The sequence below is a fragment of the Periplaneta americana genome, chromosome 13 (genome assembly GCF_040183065.1).
Source record: "Periplaneta americana isolate PAMFEO1 chromosome 13, P.americana_PAMFEO1_priV1, whole genome shotgun sequence".
NCBI lineage: Eukaryota > Metazoa > Arthropoda > Insecta > Blattodea > Blattidae > Periplaneta > Periplaneta americana.
The window spans coordinates 153,568,615-153,588,293 of NC_091129.1; the positions used below are offsets into that span (position 1 = coordinate 153,568,615).

At 36.9% G+C, this 19,679-nt stretch overlaps 1 protein-coding gene across 1 annotated transcript in view; it reads left to right on the forward strand.

Moving 5' to 3' along the window:
* Positions 1-19,679, forward strand: part of LOC138712564 (serine-rich adhesin for platelets) — a 219,829-nt gene that overhangs the window by 73,822 nt on the left and 126,328 nt on the right. The window contains exon 2 of the mRNA XM_069844488.1: positions 15,798-15,961. Coding sequence (XP_069700589.1) covers positions 15,798-15,961 — 164 coding nt within the window. The remainder of the gene's footprint in view (positions 1-15,797; positions 15,962-19,679) is intronic.

The following is a 19,679-nucleotide window of genomic DNA, read 5'->3' on the forward strand; positions in this document are numbered from 1 at the left end:
ATCCCGAATATAGTCGGGAAGATCATTAACATAAATAATAAACAATAAAGGTCCCAAAATTGAGCCTTGAGGTACACCATGTTTTAATACCTGATACTGTGACTTTTACCATTTACCAAAACAGATTGATGCCTATCATTCAAATAAGACGCTAAAATTGTTACACTAAGACCATTAAAACCATAATATTTAAGCTTAAATGAGAAACTGTGTCGAAAGCCTTTGAGGAGGAGAAGAAGAAGAAGAAGAAGAAGAAGAAGAAGAAGAAGAAGGCGAAAGAATAGAAGCAGAGGGACAAAGAAGAAGTAGAAGGGGAAGTGTGGAATAACCATAGAAAAGAAAGAAAGGAAAATGAAGGTGAAAATGAGAAACGAAGAAAAGCACGAGAAGGGGAAGGATAAGTGACGAAAATTAAAACATTAACCCTAGGATGCTTCAATCAATTTAAATTACATGTTAAATGATATCGATCTGTTTGCAATTTTTAGTATGCTCTCAGATGTCTTTTGAGTTTGTATCAACGGCACTCAAATAAGTTTTGTTAATTTCATTTATTAGATATAAGATAATTATTTATGTCTGCAACATTTTAATGCATAACGGAGGACTATAAAACCTTCCGTTTATTTTTCTTTATAAAAGTACTGTCATTTAACTGTAAGTGTTTCAGTATTTCTGTAAATAATTGCAACATCTACGTTAACACTCGCAGGTGTTTATCTCCCGTACTTCTTACTAATAGGCCTACAGAAGATCATCGTTAATTTTTTTTATGACTCTCGCACCATTTCTCAAAGAGATGGAGGAAATGATTTAAATACCGATATATTGATATTGCAATGTATTGCAAACCTAATTTCGATAAACGATATATATTACAGAAAATGGATCGGTATATCGAAACGATTCGATATATTGCTATTACGTGAGCAAATTAATAGATACTAATGCAATTGTATTTGTAGGTGTACATTTATTACAATAAACTTAAATTTTAATAGCCTATTCCTTATCAGCATTGAAATTAACATCAAAACAGTCAAAAGATTAAATGTAAAATTGCAACGATAAACAATACATTTTCAATATCATAATTATTATTTACCTAACCTAAATCAAAATTATGGTGGAGATAAGACGAGCTTAAATGATACAATGGGAAGTGTTAAGTGAACTCTATATCGGTCAGTATTTGACATTGAAACATTCATTAATTCATAGTGTTCTGCCCAAAGGCAGGTCTTTCACTGCAAACCCAGCATTCTCCAGTCTTTCCTACTTTCTGCCTTTCTCTTAGTCTCCGCATATGATCCATATATCTTAATGTCGTCTATCATGTGATATCTTCTTCTGCCCCGAACTCTTCTCCCGTTCACCATTCCTTCTTGTGCATCCTTCAGTAGGCAGTTTCTTCTCAGCCAGTGACCCAGCCAATTCCTTTTCCTCCTGATCAGTTTCAGCATTATTCTTTCTTCATCCACACTTTCCAACATAGCTTCGTTTCTTACTCTGTCTGTCCATTTCACACGCTCCATCCTTCTCCATAGCCACATTCCAAATGCTTCTATTCGCTTCTCTTCACTTCTTGGTAATGTCCATATTTCTGTCCCATGCAATGCTACACTCCACACAAAGCACTTAATTAGTCTCTTCATTAGTTCTTTCTCCAGAGGAGCGCAGACGATGGTGGTGGTGATGATGAAAGAAAATAATGTCAGTACTATGTTGTGCATAGAAATCCTAGTCGTAAACAAATCTCAAACCAGTACACCTTGTTTCTCTTTCCATTTAAAAACATAGAAGTAAAAGTTTTGAAGTCAAATGGTTCCTTTTCAGAGTGACAGTTGCTCGTGCCTTGGAGAACATTAATACTAAAACAGGAATAGATAAACCTCTCGTGCCCACACCTGTGGAGTAACGGTTAGCGCGTCTAGCCGCGAAACCAGGTGGCCCGGGTTCGATTCCCGTTCGGGGCAAGTTACCTGGTTGAGTTTATTCCGGGGTTTTCCCTCAACCCAATATGAGCAAATGCTGGGTAACTTTCGGTGTTGGACCCCGGACTCATTTCACCGGCATTATCACCTTCACCTCGTTCAGACGCTAAATAACCTGAGATGTATGTAAGTATTTATTTACATTGCAAGTGGGCATGCACCCGGTGGCAGTGGTATACACAATATAAACAATACACAATAAAATTACAATACACAATACAATTATACAATACACAATAGGCCTACAATTTTATACACAATACAAAAAAAGAATACACAATATAATTTAACACAATAATAATAAAACATAAATAATAATACCTAATTTTACATTATTATGTATAAGCCCTACATAAGTTTCAATAGTCTTTCACTTTACTCTCATCTCACTCACTGTAGTGGCACTATGACGCATTTCACTGACACTCTGTAACACATTTCATTGACGCTATAAATTATCACTGATCGGAACTATTCACTGCACTGTAAAACCATAACTTCACTGACATGTTGATAAAGCGTCGCAAAATAACCTACTAAAATAAAAATAAAATAAACCTCCCGTCACAATCTCACTTTCGCACAAGTTGGAATTTGAATTTGGTACTGCAATTAAATACAGAGTGATTTATATAGAACTGACACATTTCTTTCTTTAATTATTCCGTTGGAAATTCATTCAATGACCCAATTTTAGCACCAAATTAAGCAGAATGTTCTGGAGTTTCGATTCCTTGTCACTAGATGCGCAGATGTTTATGTTTTATTCCTATTGTTGGCAGCACTAGATGCGCAGATGTTTATGTTTTATTCCTATAGTTGGCAGCTATTTTCGACATTTTGTGTCAACATGAAAATGCAGTACACATTAAATCAACGACTCTTCCTTGTGAAGCAATACTGGATTACGAATTCAATTACAGCTACTCAAAGGGCATACCAGAGAGAATTTGATGTTCGCAATCCTCCCAAAGAAACACAGTACTGGGACTGGTAAACAAATTGGAAACAACTGGATCTCTGGTGAGTGAAAAGGGCAAGCATCGTTCATCTAGGCTTCCCACGGTTGTTGTTGACGTAAGAGCACGACTGGAGCAGTCACCCAAAAAATCATTAAGACGTTTGTCTTTGAGTTTGTTGAGCAACTGGACGATGTAGAACTGAGTCAAGGATACTTTCAGCACGATGGCGCTACATGCCATACATCAAATGAATCCATGGAACTACAGTAATTGCAAGTTTCTTTGACGACCGAATAATTTCCAGGAACCTGTGGTCACCGAGATCTCCGGATTTGACAACGCCGGACTTCTTTCTATGGGGTTACTTAATCTCCCAAAATTCCTCTACATTTTAGTTATAATAAGTTGTCGCAAGCACAATTCGTTTTGAAACAATTAATGAAAGAAATGTGTCAGTTCTATATAAATCACTCTGTAGTTTGAATTCGAATTCTAGATCAGCCAATCAGAGAAAGGCATTGATTGGATTGGATATTTCAAGATTGCGGATTTTGTTGTTCAAAATAATTCCACAAGAACAAAAACAAATATAAAAAAACCGATAAATTTATGAGAAAACCGATATATTATACGATATATTGAATCAAAATTTCGATATCGATATATCGATATTTCGATATCGATATATCAAAACGAAAATATCGATATTTCGTAAAAATCGATATATCGTTCCCATCTCTATTTGTGAACCCTATCATTCGTCCTGTCCTAATGCAGGTATAGTTCACGATGCGAAGCCGGCCAAGAGATGTTACATGTGTCAACATAAAGTCGCTAGAAAACTATTCCAAGGATGTTGAAAATGCAATAGAAATATATATAGGGGTGTTTCAAAAATACGGGGCATAATTTCAGGTATGTATTTCCCACATGTAGACAATCAAAATAGTTCATTACAACATGTGTCCGGAAATGCTTCATTTCCGAGTTATGGCCTTCACAACATTGAAATTCACGGGAACGTTTTTCTTTCCGCAGGTCGTTGTCATTACAGAAGATGTTCAAAATGTCCACCTCCTGCTTGAATACAGACCTCACATCGATGTCTCATTGAGCTGCGAACACGATCCCAAACTCCAGGAGTATTGCCTATGTCCTCAGAACATGCCACAATTCGATTCCGAAGGGATTCCAAATCAGGCACCGGAGACGAATAAACCAATGATTTTAAATGGCCCCATAAGTAGAAATCGAGAGGGTTCAGATCAGGTGAGCGTGGAGGCCAAGCAATTGGGCCACCTCTACCTATCCATCGATCAGGAAACCTTCGATCCAAATACCGGCAAGCCGTACGACTGAAGTGTGCAGGAGCGCCATCATGCAAGAAGTGAATGTGTTGACGATTGATCAGTGGAGTGTCTTCTAAAACATGAGGTATGGTGTTTTCCAGAAAGTTTGTGTACACCTGCCCCGTAAGTCTGTTTACAAGTACATGGGGTCCAACTAATCGATCACCAATGATACCGGCCCACATGTTGAGGGAGAACCGCACCTGGTGATGAGATGGAACAGTTGCACGTGGGTTTTCATACGCCCATACATGCTGATTGTGGAAATTTGTTATGCCATCTCGTGTGAATTGTGCTTCACCTGTAAATAATACTAAGGCAGAAAAGTTCGGATTTACACCACATGCTGCAAGAACCACTGACAGAACCTAACTCGTGCAGGGTAATCTGCTGGTGACAAGGCCTGTACACGTTGCAAATGATAAGGATACAATTGATACTCTTTCAACAATCTCCAGACAGTCGTATGAGGAACATTGACTTGCAACGCTACCCTTCGTGTGCTGATAGAAGGAGTCATGTTCACAGCCTCCAGAATCTCCTCCTGTACTTCTGGAGTTGTAGATCTTGGTCGTCCCCTTCCCAAACCAGGAGAGTTAAATTTTCCATACTCGCACAGACGGTAATGGAGACGTACAAATGTCTTCCGATCTGGACATTGTCGCTGTGGGTACCTCTCCTGGTAGAAACGACGAGCCAGCGCAGCATTGCCGTCCGCCTTACCGTACATGAAGTGTATCTCTGCCAGCTCTTGACTTGAATACATGTCGCACAGTCTAACGCCTACACAACACTGAATGTAACCTTCGCCTCGGAATGAACTGTCAGAGTGCCCTCTTAATGTCTCCTTTGACGGCAAGGACCTGCGGAAAGAAAAACGTTCCGGTGAATTTCAATGTTGTGAAGGCCGTAACTCGGAAATAGAGCATTTCCGGACACATGTTGTAATGAACTATTTTTATTGTCTACATGTGGGAAATACATACCTGAAATTATGTCCCGTATTTTTGAAACACCCTGTATATATATCCTTATACTGCTTGTTTGAGGCTTGCAGTATAAGGATATCAATCGATATCGATATCGATCAGGAAGACCGTTAAGAAGACTGCTAGATGGGGCCGAAACAGGTCTACAGAGGCCTAATTCGTGAAGGATGATGATGATGATGATGATGATATATATATATATATATATATATATATATATATGTATGTGTGTGTGTGTGTGTGAGTGTGTAATGCACATAGAGTAAGAGCCTGTGAACAAAGTTTTTTAAATGAGTGAAAAATCTCATACTTCGTAGAATTTGTGATTGGGTTTGTGTTCACAAGAAAATTATTTAAAATGAAAATATAATAATTACGATTTATGTAGAGTATTAAGATCTAATTTTATTTTGTTGAAACATATAAAGATTTAAAGCAGCTCCTAAAGTTTTCTAAACTTAAATTAGTGCAGTGACAAGACATTTTTATCATAATATTAATTGATTAAGGAGGGCAGTTTGAACTTCATATGAAACAACGAGTCAAAGTCAGGAAGGAAGTGAAATAGGGAGAGGAGTACGACAAGGATGCCCTTTATCACCTACCCTGTTCAACATCTACTTGGAGCATTGAGTGAAGAACTATTTTCAGATCATGGGAGGAGTGGTAGTAGGAGGAAGAAGAATAAAGTGTATAAGATTTGCTGATGATATGGCGTTGTTATCAGAAGAGGAGACGATACTAAGTGTTAAGCTACTGGAGCTAAATGACAGCTGTGAGCAGTATGGAACGAAGATAAATGCCAACAATACGAAAAACCATGGTCATAGGAAGAAAAGTAAAGAAGGTAAACTTGCGAATTCTAAATGAGGCAGTAGGACAAGTGGACATCTTCAAATACTTGTAATGTACTATAAGCAGTAACATGATCTGCAGCCAAGAAGTCAAAAGGAGAATAACAATGACAAATTATGCTTTTAATAGAAATAGGAGCGTCTTCTGCGCACCTCTGGAGAAAGAACTAAAGAAGAGACTAGTGAAATTATTTATGTGGAGTGTAGCATTGTACCTATGAGGCAGGAAACATGGACATTACGACGAAGTGAAGAGAAGCGAATAGAAGCATTTGAAATGTGGATATGGAGAAGGATGGAGCGTGTGAAGTGGACAGGCAGAATAAAAAACGAAGCTGTGTTTGAAAGAGTGGATGAAGAATGAATGATGTTGAAACTGATCAGAAAAAGGAAAAGGAATTAGCTGGGTCACTAGTTGAAAAGAATGAAGGAATGGTGAACGGAAGAAGATTTGAGGCAGAAGAAGATATCAGATGATAGACGATATTAAGATATATGGATCATATGAGGAGACAAAGAGGAAGACAAGAAAATGGAAAGACTGGAGAATGCTGGGTTTGCAGTGAAAGACCTGCCTTTGGGCAGAACACTATGGATGAATGAAATTAAATACATGCATTGTTTCATTTTGAGCTAGACATTGTTATTTAATCAAATTGTTGACTATTTAAGTTTGTTTACAGTCCTAAGAGAAGAAAATTCATATTTACTCCATTAATTACGCAGGGGGTCTTAGGGACCCCCGTTATGCATTAGACCTATTTGTATATTCCAACTAGGATTAAAACAGACAATAGTAATATACGTTACAAGAGCGGTATGTTGACGTTTTCATGGTCGAGGAAAAGATTGAAAAAGCGAAACGTAGTTGAGCTTTTTTAATTTCCCAGAACATGAAAACAAACATACCGCTCGTGTATCGTACATTATTTTGTGCGAAGATTGTTTATTACATACCTGAAAGACGAATTTCTAATTAGTCGCAATGAAATTTCCATGTTGGTTTCTGTTTAATGACGGCAACTTCGGAAAACCAAAATATCTTTCTTCAACATTGTTGCTATAAAATGTTTTCTGTGTTGACTATACTCCAGCAGGCCGTGATATACGTCTGTCTTTTTTTTCCCCCAGTCTATAAATGCGAACTTAAAACAAACGGTAAGGTTATGTAATGATTTATTTTTCATTTTAATATTTTAACAATGTTATTTATAGAACATATTGCAGTAATAACATCGGCGTCTTGAATCTTGTTGATTTTTTCACGGCTTCCTTAATGTTACTTGTATCAGGAATGCAATAAGTTTCGTGGAGTAGTAGACTTTACTTAATTTTTGCAAATATTTAAAAACAATAATTAACATTGCAATTTAGGTGAAATTGCAGTGGTAAGTTTCCAATTTATAATTATTACTATGTTAAAGGTGTCTAAAAATAAAATGTTAAAAGCCTAAAGCAGTAAAATGAATGTGGCGCTTAAGCGGTAAGAAGAGGGAAATTGTTATGTGTGTTACGTTGGGAATACTGAATGTGGTATTTCACACTTACCGCGTATTGGTCCTGTGCGGAAAACAAGCAAATACGCACGATCTCGCACAATAGTAATATACGTTACAAGAGCGGTATGTTGACGTTTTCATGGTCGAGGAAAAGAGTGAAAAAGCGAAACGTAGTTGAGCTTTTTTAATTTCCGAGAACATGAAAAAAAACATACCGCTCGTGTATCGTACATTATTTTGTGCGAAGATCGTTTATTACATACCTGAAAGACGAATTTCTAATTAGTTGCAATGAAATCTCCATGTTGGTTTCTGTTTAATGACGGCAACTTCGGAAAACCAAAATATTTTTCTTCAACATTGTTGCTATAAAATGTTTTCTGTGTTTACTATACTCCAGCAGGCCATGATACACGTCTGTCTTTTTTTTCCTCCAGTGTATAAATGCGAACTTAAAACAAACGGTAAGATTATGTAATGATTTATTTTTCATTTTAATATTTTAACAATATTATTTATATAACATATTGCAGTAATAACATCGGCATCTGGAATCTTGTTGATTTTTTCACGGCTTCCTTAATGTTACTTGTATCAGGAATGCAATAAGTTTCGTGGAGTAGTAGACTTTACTTAATTTTTGCAAATATTTAAAAACAATAATTAACATTGCAATTTAGGTGAAATTGCAGTGGTAAGTTTCCAATTTATAATTATTACTATGTTAAACGTCTCTAAAAATAATATGTTAAAAGCCTAAAGCAGTAAAATGAATGTCGCCTTTAAGCGGTAAGAAGAGGGAAATTGTTACGTGTGTTACGTTGGGAATACTGAATGTGGTATTTCACACTTACCGCGTATTGGTTCTGTGCGGAAAACAAGCAAATACGCACGATCTCGCACAAAAATATTAAGAAAAAACTAGTGCCCTTTTGAGTTTGACGTGACAGTCGTTGTGAACCTGCCACATGCACTGAACTCCAACCGACTTCTAATTTCATGATAAGGGTTCGGATGACCTAAAAATCACAGGAAAATTGCCTATATGATCTTAAATTTCTGAAAATATGACCATTAAAGTTTAAAAAAAAATACCAAGATGATGATGATGATGATGATGATAATAATAATAATAATAATAATAATAATGAGGGTCATTTCATAAATAATGCACAGGTTGCCGGAACTGTGAAGTGGATGACGCAACAGCAATGAAAATTATGCCAATTGCAATTGAAGGATTGAGGAAGAGGCATGTATGTTCGTTTCGTCCATAGCATATTCTATGTTTAGGTAACGAGAGCTAGAAATGGAGCCTACACGTGTCTCGGGTACTGTGATGATTAGGGCTAGGATTTTGATGACCTATAAATCATGAAAAAATGTCCTAAAACAATGCATTTATGAACTAAAAATCTTTCAAAAATGCCCTTAAAATGCCTTAAAAATTGATCTTACATAATTGGCTTAGTAGTCATATTAATATTCAGACTAATAATTAAATTAAATTCTAGTACCAACTTTCAAGTTTATTTAATTTTACATAATTTTTCTAACTAGTACACTTTAATTAATTATTTTACCCGATGTAGTTCCAGGTAGTCCACCACAAGGTCACTCTTAAACGTAACTAGCAGGTATAGAGGAGTCTATGTTGGACTGATCCATCACATGGGGGTATACTACGTTAAAATGACAATAATTGTGAGGAAAAATGATTAAAATAATGTACAAAATAATGGGTATTAATTGAAAAAATATGTAGAGAAAACATCAAAGGAAATCAATAATATTTTACATTAATAATGGGGATTTAATAATAATAGTAATAATAATAATAATAATAATAATAATAATAATAATAATAATGATTTATTTTAGCTGGCAGAGTTAAGGCCGTAAGGCCTTCTCTTCCACTCAACCAGCAAAAAGTGTATATACATATGCATGAACTTACAAAGAATTCAACAATTTGATTAAGTGAGAGTTACATGTATACAAGAGTTATTTACGAATTAAACAATAAAATATTATGAACTATTAATTAGACACTGAAATAAACTGTGTAGCAGAATTATGCTAAAATACATAGAATGTTAATATATTTCAAATAATATTAGATGATAGAAAGAGATTATTATGAGACAATTTTGAAAATACAGCACTATCAGGATGATGTCTAAAGAATGAAGTAACAATGTGGTCAGTAATAGTTTAAATCAGTAAGATTGGAGTGAAATGCTAATAAGGTTATCTTTTAAGCTGTTTTTAAAGGTGTTTATTGTCTTGCAGCCCCTAATACTTTGTGACAAGGAATTCCATTGACGCGAGGTGGATACTGTAAAAGATGATGAATAACAAGAGATGTTCTATGAAGAGGTATACTTAGCGTGCCACAGATAAGTGATCTGGTATTTACGTCGTGGTTAGAGTATAGATAGGAGAAACGAGACTAAAGGTAATTTGGTGTTGAGGGATTTATTGCCAAAATTAAATGAAAATACCCCATAAATGTCCGAATAAAACAAAAAATGCTCTTATGAGTTGTAAGAGGTAAAAAATTAAAAAAAGAATGCACTAACAAATATGTTTTAAAACACTAAGTTTATCACATAACATATAGATACTAAAGCAGCTATGTTTCTGGCTTTCTAGAAAAAAGATGCAACTTCATCAAAATCCTAGGCCTAGTGATGATTGAAGATCAAAGATCGAATCTTTATGTGAAAAACCTCACAGAAATCCATAGCGGAGCGGAGTTTGTGGTAAGCTTACAGTGGACCGTGGTACATTTCTCGTTTTCGTGTCAGCTTAAGCGATAATGCAAGATCAGGAAGGCCGAAAACATCAACACATGAACAAAATGTGAACTCGTAGCGGATGATCTTCAAGAAGATCGTCGAGCGACGTGTGAGAAACTTTCAGAAGCTACGGGGATTTCACCAAATTCAGTTTCTCGAATTTTGAGAAAGAATTTGAAGAAGAGAAAAAATTCTGCGCGATGGGTCACTCACTGCTTGACTGCTGAACTGAAGCAGAAACGGCTGGACATTGCAAACTTGCTGACAGGACCATCACGAAAACGAGTATCCCAATAAGAAACTGTGTTACGGTTGACTGTAAATTCACCACAAACTCCACTCAAAGTACTGTGGAAGTGTGAATTTATGTGCGTTGGAAGGGTTGTCACGTAAAGATTCGATCTTTGGCCTGCAATTGTTACAGTGCCCGAGACACGTGTAGACTCCATTTCTAGCTCTCGTTACCTAAACACAGATAATGCTATGGACGAAGCGAACATACGTGTTTCTTCCTCAATCCTTCAAGTGCAACTGACGTAATTTTCATTGGTGTTGCGTCATCCACTTCACAGTTCCGCCAACATTTATGAAATGACCCTCGTACTAAGGTTAAACTATGTTTTAGCTCTCCCAACTTTGAATTCTTTAGCCTATATTGCCCACGGAAACTAAACAAACAATCTTCTAAAATGTTTCATTTTGTAACAGTTGATGGATGTACTGTTCTAATAACATTTTAAAATGCATGTAATACAGAAAGTCTGTGCTCGATAAACTCCAGAGGATGGATTTTATCTTATAATAAACAGCAGACTGTATTTTGCCTTTGGGAAGTTTGGCAACCTTTCCTCAAATGTCAACGTTTACTTAACTGATTTGTTTTTGTCCACGTATTACGCTAAACATTCTCTGGGCTGTATACACAGCAAATTCCGTTCTGTCATCGTACATCATACGGGTCCTGTGTTTGGGAAACGGCGGGATGTGTAACGCCTTTCATTCGAGGGATATTTCTGGACATACGAGTATTTCATCATAGCATTAAGAGATTTGGCACGTAATGTTCATTGGAAGTCGTAAAGAAGAGGTCCTTTGTTAATGCCGTGCGGTTCCGGTGCAGGGGAAGCTAGATCTGAAGGTATCGCATCGGTCTGTGGGCTGGAACGAGAGCCAAACGTCGTCGTCGGCGGCGAGTCATTTGTGTTATTATTACACCGCAATCCGCTGCCAAAGGACATCGACGAAGTCGCTCGTAATTCCACACGGGGTCAACCTCATGGAAATTACGTCACTGACTGCATGCTGCCGGGAGATGCGATGTCATGCAGTTGAATCAGGCCGGTTCCTACGAGGATTCCTACTCCACTTTCAGATTGAAACAAACACCCTGTGAGACTTGGTTGAAAGCAAAATGCTATATTTTATCACAGTCTAGTACAGGGACATCATTTTATTTTTACTTCAATTTTTATTGTGCCTGAGTTTCTAAATGTACTTGACTCCCACCCCTTCCACTAATATCCTTGCTAACGTCAGTCACACAAACGTACGGCCGCTGTTGCTAGCAGTGAAATAAACAGTACAGAGTACAGTGTGTTTCAGAAATATGTTGAGTTTTCTATAGAAGAAAGAGCTTATATTATTGAAGTTTATTTTCACACAGGTATGGTGTGTAGCATAACTGAATTTATCTGTGTGGACTGAGCACAAGTGAAGATTAGAGTTACCGAAAGTACGGTACCCTATAATATGGTACAGTACTTAACAGCATTATTTAAACAAAAGTTTTGTTTTACTGTTTCTAAGTATGAAGGACGATGATGGAAACTGGAATTACAATATAACCGAATGTGAACAGTTTTTTTTTTTTACAATTTCCTGATTATATCATTACGGAATATTTTCGTAGAAATGTCATTAATCTGGCAGATAAATTTAGAGCAACAGAGTGTACAGAAAGGAAGAAAAGTGTAAGATGGCGACAGAAGATGCTGTAGAAGATGCTAGAGAAAGGATGCAGCGAAGTTCTAATAAGTCGGTCAAGAAGTTAGCTGTAGGAATTGGGGTTTCTTAAGGAAGTGCTCACAAAATTCTCAGGAATAAATTAGGTTAGTAATATGCTGAATAAAGTAGACATTACATAATGTATATAACCGCCTGAAAACTTGGGTTTGTGAAAAAAAAAATTGTTACTATTCTACTGTTTTTTTTTTTTTATAAAATACGTACTGTAAAAGTAATGACCAAACTGAAAATCGTAATACTGTATTTCCCTATAACATAAATGGGTACATTACTTTTCTCTCCTCCTTAGCTAGTAAAATGATTTATTTACATATTGCACTAGCAACTCCAAACTCCTGTAATAGAAGGGGGGTAACAGTGTTTCCGAGTATAGCCAGGTTAATGTTAAAAATATTGGTAAAAATAAAGTGATGTCCCTGTATATAGTCTACAGTCTCGAAGCTTAATACTTACTAAATATGCAAACATAAACAGTTGAAATATGTATTCATAGATAGTTGCTCACCACCAGGATCACTACTATCGCCTCATCACAGACTCTTTCCCTAGCAGACCATAAAATGTATTGTACTTTCGATATCGTGTTCTTTTGAAAAATTAACACCTTCCTTCCACTATTGAAATATGAAATACATAAGGTTTATATATTATTTTCATAAAATATATATTATATTCTATAAACTCACCTACCTGGATCTTTCGGAAGAAGGATAACTCTAACCTATTTTTCTTACAATTTGTAGTACTACAAACGTCTCCTTGTCCCATATTATTATTCAAATTATTGTATTTTAGCCATTTACAGTCGTTACAACCGATAACTAACATTTCACAGTTTACATAGCTTTTCACAAAAATGGGAAATACGGCACAGTCAATGCCTTTTCGATCCAGACCAGGCCGTAATGTTTGTTCGGGTTTTCTATTTCAGTGTATGGAGCTCAGAGAAATATTATATTATAACTTTATTGCTTATCATTGCTAAGCTTTATTTAGTGTAATGTGTCCATAAGTTCCGTTTACTTCTTGTTGCATAATATGTTGCAGAAATAATTACAAAACTGTGTTATTTTAATGTGAAGAGAATTTTACATGTTAACATAATCTGTTCGCGTCAACTTTTCAAGTTTAGAATGGAAGCTATTTTGAGATTTAATAAAAAAGAATTTATATTGTGATTTCAATTTAGCACATCTACCTTCCTTAATTTTAGACAAAACATTTACCATACCATTCCTATGAAATTAGTGTACGTACGATTGTGTTACTTCGTCTCTTAAGTAGTAGATAAATACAATAATTCAGTACTGTACTCAATTGTAGTATTAAAATACAGACATATTGAATATCCGAGGTATCATACATGACATTATAGGCTACTTAATTATAATGTATGATTGCGAATTTAGGAATATAAGTTAAATATAGTAAACATAACCTATAATTTTCATATGAATGGCAAGGCATTGGAGATGACTAAATTTAAGCAGAAAGGGGCAACTGGTATAGTAAACATAACCTATAATTTCAACATATCTAAATATCCGTGCGATGCAATTGAAAATTATTGAATCGTGCATAAATGAATGTACAAGAATTTCGCAATATTTAATCGAAATAAAAGCAGGTATTACACATACGAACAATGTAATTTTCACACCAAAAATAATATTACACCTTAACTCGCAAGGAATTATGTCTGAAGTGTCTCCTAATCATTGTTTTAAATTTTATTAATGAAATTACACTACATTTTAGAGAAATATATGTTACTCTTTATGCATTCCAATTAATTTATATGGTTGAAACGCCGTCCTTCGTGATCGGGTTAAGCAAGTCACATGGTCTGCCTTACGGCCTGTATTAGATCACGATGGCAGTGGCACAGTCGATTGTTCCTAGTATTCACAGCGCTCCAAGCGGCTAGCAACTATCGCGAGAAATGCAACTCGTTGGCAAAAAATCATCCCAAGCTTCGTGACTGTATATAGTAGACTGTGATTTTATGTTCAACACCTTTCTCGATGTCTGGTGGATGCCATGATAGTCGTTGGACACCACGTTCGCGGATTCAGGAAGAGCACATTTCAGGAGATAGGCCTACCGATATTTTTTAAATCGTATTATGTCCATTAAAGCAAAATTTTCAGGAGAGAAGAAAAACCGTTAACTCCTGAACTCATGGAGATAAACTTAAATTTCAAGTGTCCGAAACTATTTATGTTGTGGCTGAAGTATGAACCCTCATTTAATCTTCTTTTTCGCTATTATATCCTGTTTCTTCTCCTTTCGTTGCTTACGTTTCTTCCATTGGGGTTACTTCTGCACTCTTTGTCTTTACTCTTTCGAATTCTGCATACTTCAACACCAAATTACCTTTCGTCTCGTTTCTCTTATCTATACTCTAACCACGACGTAAATACCAGATCACTTATCTCTGGCGCGTTAAGTATACCTCTTCATAAAACATCTCGTTATTCATCGTCTTTTACAATATCCACCTCGCGACAATGGAATTCCCTGTCATAAAGTTTTAGGGGCTGCAAGACAATAAACACTTTTAAATACAGCTTAAAAGATAACCTTCTTAGCATTTCACTCCAATCATACTGACTTAAACTATCACTGACTACATTGTTATTTATTCCCTTAGACATGGATCCTGATAGTGCTGTATTTTTGTAATTGCCTCATAATAATCTCTTAGAACCAAATCTATGCCGGGCTGCATTTTTTTCTCATTTTTCACACACCATAATAACTATCTCCCCAGCCACCGGGGTGACTCAGACGGTTAAGGCGGTTGCCTGCCGGTCTGAAGTTGCGTTCGGGCGCGGGTTCGATCCCCGCTTGGGCTGATTACCTGGTTGGGTTTTTTCCGAGGTTTTCTCCAACCGTAATGTGAATACAAGGTAATCTCTGGCGAATCCTCGGCCTCATCTCGCCAAATATCATCTCGCTATCACCAATCTCATCGACGTTAATAACCTAGTAGTTGATACAGCGTCGTTAAATAACCAACTAAAATAAAAAAAACTATCTCCCCAAGCTGTGACTAATTCGTGTACCGAAAGATGGTGTTCAACATACATTTGGCACTGTGTTTTTCATCAATATCCCCTTCAATTTGTGATAGCGAGATGGTATTTGGCGAGATGGTGCTGAGAAATCACCATGAACTATATAATATTCGCCTTACAACTGGGGGGAAAATGTCGTAAAAACACAATCTTATTAGTACAAGCGGGAATCGCACCAATTGCAGCACCGGACAGGAAGAAATGGTACAATAATGATACTACTCCCGTCTGGATGTGATTGCAGGCCCCCAGCGCAGCGCGTCGGCCACGGACTCGACCGGGGGGCGGCTTCTGGTGCAGGACACGAGGCGCCGTTCTCTCTCCCAGATGCCGGAGGAGGAGGACGCATCGCGTCGCAGCAAGTCTCTGGACGGCGACGCCACTATAGCGCGACATTTCGCCGTGAAGGTAAGACACCAGGAAAAAGGACACTTACTGGCTTTTAAGGAACCCGGAGGTTCATTGCCACCCTCACATAAGTCCGCCATTGGTCCCTATCCTGAGCAAGATTAATCCATTCTCTATCATCATATTCCACCTCCTTCATATCCATTTTAATATTATATTCCCGTCTACGTCTCGGCCTCCCTAAAGGTCTTTTTCCTTCCGGCCTCCCAACTAACACTCTATATGCATTTCTGGATTCGCCCATACGTGCTACATGCCCTGCCCATCTCAAACGTCTGGATTTAATGTTCCTAATTACATCAGGTGAAGAATACAATGCGTGCAGTCCTGTGTTGTGTAACTTTCTCCATTCTCCTGTAACTTCATCCCTCTTAGCCCCAAACATTTTCCTAAGCACCTTATTCTCAAACACCCTTAATCTATGTTCCTCTCTTAAAGTGAGAGTCAAAGTTTCACAACCATAAAGAACAACCGATAATATAACTGTTTTATAAATTCTAACTTTCAGATTTTCTGACAGCAGACTGGATGATAAAAGCTTCTCAACCGAATAATAACAGGCATTTTCCATATTTATTCTGTGTTTAATTAAATTTATTATTATTATTATTATTATTATTATTATTGTGACAGGATTTTTTCTCGTTGTCAAACTTTCAGAACTGCCCCGAGGTTCACTCAGGCTCCTATAAAATTGAGTACCGGGCCTTTCCCGGGGGTAAAAGGCGGTCAGAGCGTGGTGCTGACCACACCACCTCATTCTAGTGCCGAGGTCATGGAAAGCATGGGGCTCTACCTCAAAGCCCCCCAAGTGCCTTCATGGAATGTTACGGGGATAACTTTACCATTAATAATAATAATAATAATAATACTTACTTACTTACAAATGGCTTTTAAGGAACCCGAAGGTTCATTGCCGCCCTCACATAAGCCCGCCAGCGGTCCCTATCCTGAGCAAGATTAATCCAGTCTCTATCATCATACCCCACCTCCCTCAAATCCATTTTAATATTATCCTCCCATCTACGTCTCGGCCTCCCTAAAGGTCTTTTTCCCTCCGGTCTCCCAACTAACACTCTATATGCATTTCTGGATTCGCCCATACGTGCTACATGCCCTTCCCATTTCAAACGTCTGGATTTAATGTTCCTAATTATGTCAGGTGAAGAATACAATGCGTGCAGTTCTGTGTTGTGTAACTTTCTCCATTCTCCTGTAACTTCATCCCGCTTAGCCCCAAATATTTTCCTAAGCACCTTATTCTCAAACACCCTGAACCTATGTTCCTCTCTCAGAGTGAGAGTCCAAGTTTCACAACCATACAGAAGAACCGGTAATATAACTGTTTTATAAATTCTAACTTTCAGATTTTTGGACAGCAGACTGGATGATAAGAGCTTCTCAACCGAATAATAACACGCATTTCCCATATTTATTCTGCGTTTAATTTCCTCCCGAGTGTCATTTATATTTGTTACTGTTGCTCCAAGATATTTGAATTTTTCCACCTCTTCGAAGGATGAATCTCCAATTTTTATATTTCCATTTCGTACAATATTCTGGTCACGAGACATAATCATATACTTCGTCTTTTCGGGATTTACTTCCAAACCGATCGCTCTACTTGCTTCAAATAAAATTTCCGTGTTTTTCCTAATCGTTTGTGTATTTTCTCCTAATATATTCACGTCATCCGCATAGACAAGAAGCTGATGTAACCCGTTCAATTCCAAACCCTGCCTGTTATCCTGAACTTTCCTAATGGCATATTCTAGCGCGAAGTTAAAAAGTAAAGGTGATAGTGCATCTCCCTGCTTTAGCCCGCAGTGAATTGGAAAAGCATCAAATAGAAACTGACCTATACGGACTCTGCTGTATGTTTCACTGAGACACATTTTAATTAATCGAACTAGTTTCTTGGGAATACCAAATTCAATAAGAATATCATATAATACTTCCCTCTTAACCGAGTCATATGCCTTTTTGAAATCTATGAATAACTGATGTACTGTACCCTTATACTCCCATTTTTTCTCCATTATCTGTCGAATACAAAAAATCTGATCAATAGTCGATCTATTACGCCGAAAACCGCACTGATGATCAATAATAATAATAATAATATTATTATTATTATTATTATTATTATTATTATTATTATTACTATTATTATTATTATTATTATTATTATTATTATTATTATTATTATTATTATTATTGTGACAGAATTTTTTCTCGTTGCGAAACTTTCAAAATGGCCCCGAGGTTCACTCAGCCTCTTATAAAATTGAGTACCGGGTCTTCCCCGGGGGTAAAAGGCGGTCAGAGCGTGGTGACGACCACACCACCTCGTTCTAGTACCGAGGTCATGGAAAGCATGGGGCTCTACCTCAAAGCCCCCTAAGTGCGTTCATGGAATGTTACGGGGATACCTTTACCATTATTATTATTATTATTATTATTATTATTATTATTATTATTATTATTATTATTATTATTATTATTGTGACAGAATTTTTTCTCGTTGCCAAACTTTCAGAATGGCCCCGAGGTTCACTCAGCCTCCTATAAAATTGAGTACTGGGTCTTTCCCGGGGGTAAAAGGCGGTCAGAGCGTGGTGCCGACCACACCACCTCATTCTAGTGCCGAGGTCATGGAAAGCATGGGACTCTATCTCCATGCCCCCCAAGTGCCTTCATGGAATGTTACGGGGATACCTTTACGATTAATATTATTATTATTATTATTATTATTATTATTATTATTATTATTATTTACTGTCTTCCTGTTGGTGTCCGTATATGAGTCTATTATTTGATGTCTTCTTCTGTCCCGAAATCTTCTCCCGTTCACCATTCCTTCCAGTGCATCTTTCAGTAGGCAGTTTCTTCTCAGCCAGTGAGCCTACCAATTCCTTCTTCTCTTCCTGTTCAGTTTCAGCATTATTCTTTCTTCACCCACTCTTTCCAACACAACTTCATTTCTTATTCTGTCTGTCCATTTCACACGCTCCATTCTTCTCCATATCCACATTTCAAGTGCTTCTATTCGCTTCTCTTCACTTCATCTTAACGTCCATGTTTCTGCCCCATACAATGCCACACTCCACACAAAGCACTTCACTAGTCTACTCAGTTCTTTTTCCAGAGGTCCGCAGAAGATGCCCCTTTTCCTATTGAAAGCTTCCTTTGTCATTGCTATCCTCTTTTTGACTTCTTGGCAGCAGCTCATGTTACTGCTTATAGTACACCCCAAGTATTTGAAGCTGTCCACTTGCTCTACTGTCTCATTTAGAATTCGCAAGTTTACCTTCTTTACTTTTCTTCCTATGACCATGGTCTTCGTCTTGTTTGCATTTATCTTCATTCAATACTGCTCACAGCTCTCATTTAGCTCCAATAGCATATCTCTTAGTATAATCTCCTCTTCTGCTAACAACGCCATATCATCAGCAAATATTATACACTTTATTATTATTATTATTCTTTATTATTATTATTTATAAAACATTTATATTACCGGTTGTTCTTTATGGTTGTGAAACTTGGACTCTCACTTTGAAAGAGGAACATAAATTAAGGGTGTTTGAGAATAAGGTGCTTAGGAAAATATTTGAGGCTAAGAGGGATGAAGTTACAGGAGAATGGAGAAAGTTACACAACACAGGACTGCAGACATTGTATTCTTCACCTGACAAAATTAGGAATATTAAATCCA